Source organism: Natrix helvetica (genome assembly GCF_964273705.1).
Source record: "Natrix helvetica genome assembly, chromosome: W".
NCBI classification, from domain to species: domain Eukaryota; kingdom Metazoa; phylum Chordata; class Lepidosauria; order Squamata; family Natricidae; genus Natrix; species Natrix helvetica.
Window position 1 is genome coordinate 64,039,058 of NC_138555.1, and position 9,525 is coordinate 64,048,582.

At 46.8% G+C, this 9,525-nt stretch overlaps 1 protein-coding gene across 1 annotated transcript; it reads right to left on the minus strand.

Moving 5' to 3' along the window:
- Nucleotides 1-1,863: 1,863 nt before the first annotated feature.
- On the minus strand, nt 1,864-8,551 carry LOC309400807 (ceramide synthase-like). Its single transcript, XM_081969495.1, has 5 exons — nt 8,280-8,551; nt 7,018-7,101; nt 4,426-4,651; nt 4,156-4,251; nt 1,864-3,081 (listed from the first exon to the last, which is right to left on the minus strand). The coding sequence occupies exons 1-5, from the start codon at nt 8,402-8,404 to the stop codon at nt 2,770-2,772; spliced, it is 843 nt and encodes a 280-aa protein (XP_081825621.1). The 5' UTR covers nt 8,405-8,551; the 3' UTR covers nt 1,864-2,769.
- Between the last annotated feature and the right edge of the window lie 974 nt (nt 8,552-9,525).

The window sequence follows — 9,525 nt, forward strand, 5'->3', positions numbered from 1 at the left end:
TCTAGGGATTGCCAGAATCCCCTCTGGGAAGATTGAAACCAGACAACAGGCAACACATGAAAATTATAGCATGGGGCTAAAAGAAGCATAAATTACTCATGTGTGTTGTATCCTCCCTTATTTTACAGCCCTCATTCTTCCCCTCCCCCTTCCATGTTGGGGCTTCTAAACCTGTTTATTAGAAAAAGAAGTCCAAGGGAGGATCACTTGCTTGATGTGACACATACATTATGCCTCCAAATCCCTGCCCTGGTATTTTTACCCTGGTGCTCTTCTGCCCTGGTGCTCTTAAGAGCCACGTTTTGTGCCCACACATTTCCTTCAGGATCTGATTTCCCATCCTTCCCCATTTCAGGATTTTCTGTAAACAATGCAACTAGAGAAGGCGACTAGAGTTCCTGAGTGGCTTGTCCTCTGCTCCTTTCCACGATTCTTCCTGTTAAGCAAAAGGCCTTTCAATTTGTATGCATTTGCAAGATATTGATTGATGAAGAAATAATGCATCAGGCTAGAAAGTGGGAGACTTGTGAATTCAAGCCCCATTTTAGGCATAAAAGGTTGCTGGGTGACTTTGGGCCGGTCACTCACTCTCACCTGAACCCACCTCACAATATTGTTGTAGGGAAAATAGGAGGAGGAAGGTGTGCTGGATATCTTTGCCACCTTGTGTTATTTGTAAAAATAACAAAGGTGGGATAGAAATAAGTAGATAAATAAAAGAAGATTAAAGAGGGAGAGTTGTAAAGACAGCTATGTGGTCCTCAAAGGTTTTAGGGAAAGAGTGATCTGAATACAGGGCTTGGCAATACACATGGGGCTGGGGGTTTGGAATTAATAAACGACACACACAGCCCCTGGGCTGACAGTAGATAAAGGCTCCTTTAATACTTGGCAGACCTTGGGTTATAAATACATTCCCCCCTACTCTTTATTTACAGCTAGATTCCTGCCCTATGAAGTGAGGATGGGGTCTAAGAGTGAGTAGTGAGGGAATTCTGTGCTGAAACAGGAGGAGGTGTCAAGAGGAGAGGGATGTGTTTCCCCTGCTTGGTTATTGCTATGGGGAGGGAGGCATGTGTTCTTTAAGCAGCACCAGGGACGTGCGGTCAGGGGAGGCAGAGACTCACCTCTCTTCATGAAATAATAGTATATAATATTATATACTATATATATATATATATATATATATATATATATATATATATATATATATATATATATAATATTATAATATTATATACATCCGTCCGGCTGCGCCCGGGAGCTGCGGAGGCAGAAATGTTGTCGGCGCTCCCGGATGACAAAGACTTCATCATCCGGCAGCGCCGACAACATTTCTGCCTCCGCCCTCCGCAGCTCCCGGGCGCAGCCGGACAGATGTAGCCACAGCGACGCCGAGGTGGTCCGGGCGGACGAAAGAGCGAGCGAGGCAGCCTGATCCTCGGTCGCTCACCCGCCAGACTGCCTCGGGGCCATTCTGGCTACCTCCGTCCGGGCGCGCCCGGGAGCTGCGGAGGGCGGAGGCAGAAATGTTGTCGGCGCTGCCGGATGACGAAGGCACGAAAGCGACTGGGGAATGACGAGAACCTTCCTGCCTCTGCTGGATTTCGCGCGCAATATGCAGTCGCAAGGAGTGCGCAAAGTCCAGCAGAGGCAGGAAGGTTCTCGTCGTTCCCCAGTCGCTTTTGAGGACTGCGGAGCGCGAGCCGGCGGAGCACGCTCAGGAAGGCGGGGAATGGGATCACGTGTGCTGGAGGCTGAGGCAGCCTGAGCCTCCAGCACACGTGGTCCCATTCCCCGCCTTCCTGATGACGTCACCAGCCTCACCAGCCATAAATCTCACCGCACGTCACTGAACAGCACCCCTCTGATCATCTTGCTACAGAGGATAAGTGTGCGCGCGCGTGTGTGAGATCGCACCCACACCCACATATGAATGAATTAAATATCCTGGGTAGATGACAATCCAGTAATACTGAAGACCATGTTATTTTAGTAGCATCCCAAAAAATGATGAGTGTTTCCTTATTGGTTATTCTACAAATATAACTAATTCTGCTGATAGATTCCCCTATTGCTGCCTGGGGTGAGGGCAATCCAAAACCAGTGTTATTTCGCCATTGTGTTTATATGTGATAGAGATTCTGCAAGTCTAAAGAAATTAGGATTGGGGAGAATTTGACTTAATCTTCCTATCCAATGGTATATAACTCCTGCTTTCAGGTAATAGTATCGCCTCCCATGCAAGCCACATGGGTCTCTCCTTGGCTAGCAATGCTCAGAAAATCTTAGGTCATCTAATCATAGTCTAGCAAGCAATAACCACTATGTGTTTGTTGGCTTGGCAGAGCCCTGATACATTAGAAATCTGGTTTTGCTCTACAGGCCCACATCCAGTTGATTCTTGATCCAGTGCCGCACCAGCCTGAATATCTCCCCAACATAGATAACTTCAGTATTCCCTTTGGTTTAGGACTACACTCTGGTTCAAACCCTACCCAACTCATAGACATTTCAAAACATTGACAGCATTGCAAATTTAGAGGGATTTTGACAAAGGATTTCCACATAGCAAAGCAAGGAATACTTTGGTTTTATGTGCTCTAAAGACTTCCTTTGAGACACCACCACCCCCTTCCCAGACCCTTCCATTTTCCCTTTTGGCTTAGAAGCCAGCTTCTCCACTCCCTCCCATCACCCCAATAAATAAGTCATAGGGGAAAAAGGCGGCTTGTCCGTTAGCAGCTGAGGCAGTGGGCAAGAGAGTTATTAGTCCAGTGCCTGGGTATCCATCCTGTGCCCGTTTCGCAATACTTGTTCCTTGGTGGTACCCTGGGCACGGAAGACACGGAACGCTCCACGGCAGATGAGGCCAAACCAGTATATCTGGGGAGCCATGAGGATGGCCGATCCCAAGTTGTACTCGGCGGGGATGGAAAAGGGTACATGGTAGAAGGGCAAGCCAACATACTGCCCATATACCCAGTACATATATGGAAAGAGCAGGATTCGGCAGCAGAAGAATGTGACTAGCATGGCCATGCCATTCAATTTGTGGAGAAGAGTGTGCTGCTGCTTGTACTGTGGAAAGAGGGGATAAAGAGAGTTGAAAGGCAAATTCAGGTCAGGTTGGCTAACTCTTCTGCCTTCCCATTATGTCTTTATTTAGTTATGTACAGTCTCCCATCTTACCCTACCAACTCTGGGCATCTAATAAATTAAAACACCATTTAAAATGTCCACAAACCAAACAACCAATATACAGTATAAAGCCTATACAGGTAGTCCTCAACTTATGACCACAATTGGGACCAGGATTTCTGTTGCTAAGCAAGGGGGTTGTTAAGTGAGACACACTTCATTTTGCAACCTTTTTTTCCCATGATTGTTAAGAAAAATCGCTGTGGTTGTTAAGTGAATGACACAGTCATTAAGGGAATCTGGTTTCCCCCACTGACTTCTCTTAACTGGAAGCCAGCTGGGAAGGTTGTGAATGGTGATCACACAACTCCAGGACACTGCAACTATCGTAAATACATGCCAGTTGCCAAGAGCTCAAAATTTGATCATGTGACTGTGGGGATGCTACAATGATTGTAAGTTATTTTTTCAGTGTGGTTATAACTTTGAACGGTTACTAGGTTAATGCAGGTAGTCCTCGACTTACAACAGTTCATTTAGTGAACTGTTCAAAGTTACAACATCACTGAAAAAAGTGACTTCTGATCATTTTTCACACTTTGGACCATTGTAGCATCCTCATGGTCATGTGATTTACATTTGGATGCTTGACAACTGGCACACATTTATGATGGTTGCAGTGTCCCGGGGTCATGTGATCGCCTTTTGCGACCTTCTGACAAGCAAAGTCAAGGGGGAAACCAGATTCACTTAACAACTCTGTTACTAATTTACCAACTGCCATGATTCACTTAACAAAAGTGGCAAGAAAAGTCGTAAAATGGGGCAAAACGCACTTAACAAATTTTTCACTTAGCTACACAACGTTTGGGCTCAATTGTTGTAAGTTGAGGAACTACCTCTGGTTATTAGTCGAGGGCTACCTACCTGTAAGGTACACTAAGCTAAAAACCAAGCCGAACCTTTCTCTTCCCCTGCTCCCCTAAGAGAAGCTCAGCAGCAGGCGATACTCACCAGGATGAGAACCTTCCCAAGGCAGACAAAAGGGGTGCTGAGTTCAGCCATCAACATACAACCCAGAAAGAAGTCACCTTTGCCTTGACGCCACAGCTGAAGGGGGGAAAGTGATAAGCATGACAGACCTGGGCGGGTGGAGCAGCATCTTCTAAAACACAGCATCCTCATTTGCAGGTTCTTCTGCTGCATGGATCAATAGCCCATGCCTTCCCTTTGCATCCTCATCTGTGCACAAGGGGCCCCACCCCCACCCCCGGTCCCACTCACCACAGACACAGGGAAGCAAACCAACACCATGAAAAGATGGTGAATCACCATCAGTAATTCCTTGTGCAAGTAGGCACAGATGGCAGTGTGCAGCGTCTGGGTCTCAATGCATCTTGACTCATGCCCTTTGACCTGGTACCTGTGCCAATGGCACAGGAACATAGCGTAGATATCGTAGATGAAGTAAGGGACTGCAAATTGGGTGTAGTTAGAAGTCAGCCAGTGCCTGCAGGAGGTGAAAAGGGGTAAAGGAATATAAGCAGCTAATAGACACAATAATCCCTGCAGATAACTTGAGCCACAAGCAAAGGGGATGGAAGAGCAGGGCACTCTCTACCCCTCTGGAACAGACTCAAGGCCACAATCAATGAGGAATTGATGGCATGCTGATGTGCTTCACTCCCAAGGACAATGGTAACATAGATTTTGCCTTGCTCACATCAACCTGTGTCTCTCTCCCCGCTCTCTCTCTTTCCCACTCCCTGATCCTAATCACAACCTTCTGCTCCTGGAGCAAATGTGGTTTTAACTTGCTTACACCTTATTTGCTTGCACGTTATTTCTAAGATACTCCAGACACTGCTGCACCTAGGACAGGTATACTATTAGTAATTCCGCCTTACTTATCGGATCCTACCATATTACTCCCTCTGGCCTTTATGAACAGGATGCTTTGGCTTGCTAACACCTACTTGGAACCCATGCTTTCAACTTTGCTCAGAAACCCACCAACTCTATAAAAAGGCACTGAGATTCATGTAAATTCAGAACATTGGACTTAGTCTCATTCTACTTAAAATGACTTAAAATACAGGAGGTTTTAAAAAGAATTTCCTGGTCTGGACTCATTTTTGAAAATGCTAAAGAGCAGCTGAAATAGAAATAAATAAAATAGGGTTTCTTTACAGATGGGACCCAACTTCTTAACCATCATATCCCTTGCTCAGCTCTATCATGTGACTGTGGGGATGCTATCTCTCCCCCTCTCCCAAACATTTCTGCTGATGATACTCTCTGCTCCATGCAAGGTGATTAGGCCAAATGCCAAAGCAGCAGTGCAATGCAGGATACTAAGCTCAAACGTCCTTGTGGCATCCAGACCTAAGAAAAAGTAGGGCATTTGGGTTTGAATCACATTTAGGAGGACTGGGCTGTATGCTTTGAGGATGGGTACAGCAGAATTTGATTTCCATGCTGAAAGACCTACATAGAAAGCATTATTTCTATGCATTTTAGGCACGAGGGTCAATGAAGAGGATACTTCAAAAGTGTTGAAATGTTGCCAGTGAAACCTCACATTACTTCCCAGAAGGAGATTTGCTGTGTAAGGGGCACTGTGATATCTTTGTGAAAATAAAAATGCTGAGGCAGTTTTCACATCCTTAAGATAAGTCTTTTCTCATAGCTCCCTCCTTCTGTGCATATCTCATAGCTCATGGCAGAGGACCCAACAATCCAACTTCCCTCTGTTTTAACCTCCTCCTCTCCTCGTCACTGGCTGCCCAATAAAACTTAATTACACATACACAGAATGCAAATCAGCAATGGAAGCAGATGTTCCTTTGGTCTAATTCCCTGTGCTGCTCCCACATGCCTATCTAACATCACCCAGGAAGGGAATTAATCCCATCTAAATTCATTAATAAGAAGCTAAACTATCCTTGGGAAAAATCAAGAAAGGACATGATAGAAATAGATCCAAAGACACATCCTGCCATATCTTATAGCTACCCCAAACCCTTCATCTCTACCCTGCTCTGTCCTCAGAATTCCCCAGTGTGGACTTGTGCTGCATTTCCAGTCCTTCTTGTCCTGCAGAACTGCCCTACTCCCAAATTGGATTCTGCATAAACTGAAGTCTGGCAGCCCTCCCAGAAGCCAGAGGGACTGACAAATCTGATCCTGGAGCTTATTTCCAGCATATATTGTGGAAATCAACTCTCCCATATATTGTATGAGGATTTGGGAATACAGTACAGGACTGGAATGGGAGACTTGCTATAGTTTGAGTGGGGCTGTCCATGGTGCTGAAAGGGGAAGTTACCAACTTAGAGACCCATGGTGTTGTTTTTGCAGCACCATGGACAGCACTTTATTATGCAAGTTCAACAAGGCTTGGCTTCTGCCCTCCTGCTACTTTTGTCTTACTTACTCTAACACCTCTACTAAGTTTTGTGGTGGGTGCAATTTTTATATGCAAAGCATCTTGTCTCCACCACCCCTATAATCCTGAAACACCTATTTTTGGAACAGCATTCTGAACACGGTCTCTCTGGGTCCACAACCCAGTGCTTCACCCTACACTGCTATCGACCATAGCACTCCTGTTGGTGGCCCCAAACTCTCTGCCCTGCTCCCAGCTTCTTGAGCCAGCCTACTAATTGTGGTACATCTGCTTGGAGCATGACACTGTCATCCCGTTCTAAATTTGGTGCCACTCCTGGCGCAGGTGTCAAATTTCTCAGGAGTGTGATCTTTCCAAGATGCTGGCTGAGTTGCGCTCAGAAAATAAGGTAGAGATGGGGTTGGGGTAGGAATGCGATTACTGCACCACAGTGCTGCCCTGGCATTACACCATAAATGCTGACTTACTGGTCATCGATAATGTGCTTGCAGGATGAGGAGATGATGTAGCCAACTGTGGAAGCCATGATGGCCTGTACTGAGGAGACAAGTCTGTGATAGGAGAATGGGAAATGGTAAGAACTGTGGTTTCTCCTTCCTCTTCTCTTGAATTCTAGAACCCTATTTCCATTTTAGGTCTGAAGGTATGAGGCCAAAACAGTAGTTCTCAATCCCAATCTGATACTTTGTGAGCCGACCTAGACTACCATATTACATTGCTCCAGAACTTTGCCAGCCTTGACCAACAGCTTTAATTCCAACCCATGCATCTTTCACCATCCCATAAGAACTGCCATTGGGTGGATATATTTGGAGATAAGTAGCAATGGCTAAATGGTTCAGCTGCCCGTTGACCCTGCTACATTCTCAAGCAATTCCAGAAGTCAGTCAATAGAGAGGCTTTCATGCTTAAAAGAAAACATCCTAAATGATGAGGGCAATTGGGTGTCCCCCGCCCCATCTTAGAAGACATCCCTGGGGTTTTCACTACATGCCACTTTTTTTTAAAGCATCTCTTACTATACCCCAACAAAACATCTAGCCTCCTGAAAGACTCCTATTTTCAAAAGAATTTCCATTTTGGAGTGCAGAGCTGTGGGTACTTTAATTCACAGTTTAACAAACTTACAGTGACTCCAATAACCTGTTTGGTGACACCTCAATCCCAGGCTTAAAACACCCTGCTAAGACTTGACTTTCTTGAGTTATCACTACTGTTGGGCTATTCAGAGGCGGCAGTGACACCCTTTCGACTCTCACTGTGTTGGTTGCATTTCCTAAAATGATCCCACTCTCACTGTGGGATCCTAGGAACATTAACTAGCTCACGGCCTCAATACAATGCTTCTTCCAGAAAATCCTGGACACTTTTCTATTTATAGAGATCCCTTACAGGTCCAAGAGAGTTTGAAACTGAATGAACCCTACTCTATTCCCAGTGAGTCCAAGAATTGGCTTCCAGCTTTAACCTCTCCTTTTGAAGTGACCAAGAAAGCTTGCTAGGGATGAGGACACCACTCCCCCTCCAAAAAAACCCTCTCCCTTCCCATTCCATCTACCCCGGACCCACAGTCCCCCCTTTTCCTTAAAACCACCCACATCAAACTAACAAACCTACAAAAATCCAGGTGCCCAGCAGCTCATCCTTGAAGCCTTCTGCCTGCCCTCCTTCCTGCCCACCTTCTGGACTGCTAGATCCTGCTGGCATCCCCTCCTGCATCCTTGGTTACCTGGCTGAGATGATGACTGTGTCAGCCTCCTCCCATCGCAGGCCCGGTAGCCACTTGAGGCCGTTCTTGGACAACAGGAAGAGGCCAGGAAAGACAATGGTCCCTGCTACCAAGGCGTGAAACATCTCGCTCAGGCTGCAGGGTTGGGGTGATGGGGGGAGGAGGAGGAGGAGGAAGGAGGGCAGAGCAGAGGATGGGGAGGGTCAATGGGGCTGGGATCCCTCCAGGGGTTCACGAGGAAGGCTCATGGTCCCCCAGGGGGCGAGGGGGGATGGAGAGGGAAGGGGGGATGGCGGTAGGAGGGCTGGTCCCTAGCAGAGCTGCTGTGACAGACACACAGAGAGACACAGTCAGGGGAAGGAGGGAGGGAGGGGGAGCAGCTGTCAGCACAGTGCGGGAGCAACTTAAAGAGACAGTGGACTGCACTGTGCAGATGGACCCGCAGAAAGAAGAGCAGGGTAGCACAGCTCAGCATTGAATAATCATAGCTAAATAAGCTCAGGGCCCAGTTTGCAAGGCATGGTGGGAGACGGAAGATGAGATCTATGTATGGGTGGAGAAGGATTGTGGAGGACCTGCCAGTTGGCAGATGAAGCTGGGTAGGATGGATCTGACTCAGGATTGGAAGACTGAGCTGGATGTTTGGGACATCTCAGAGGGATGAGGTTGGAAACTCAGATATCGGTGTCCTTAACATCCCATGGCAGAATCTGCTAAATTAATCTGTTGCTTCTTTCCATCTGGAAGCTGGTTGAGCATTGCTCCCCCTTTTCCAAGGCAGCTAATCAGGCATCATCATTTAACCCCCAGAACACCAAAGCCTAACTTCCTTGAGCTCTGCCTCTTCCCTTCTCTGGCAGGATCGCTGGAAATTTGGCTAAACCTATAATCTCAGCTCAGTTTGGGGGGGGGGGGGGAGACTATGTGGCAACTAACCCGTTCCTCTCCTAACGCATTAAGGAATAATCTTCCACCTGCTAAGAGGTGACCCTGATACAACCTTTGATAGGTAAAAGAGCAATTGGCTGCCAGGAGGAAATAACTAAATCGGCAGTGACACCTTATGGCTGACTGTGAGCATTGTAGCCTGCTGGTTTTGTAAAACAGGGATGGGTAGAAGTGGCTGGGCTGGGTGTGTGGATGTTCCTGGAAGAGCTGTGAAGGATTTTTCCCCCCTAGACTTTGCAGGGAGCCTCCCATCTGGCAGTTACAGTGCATAGACAGCAAAGCAGAACTCCATTTGCCA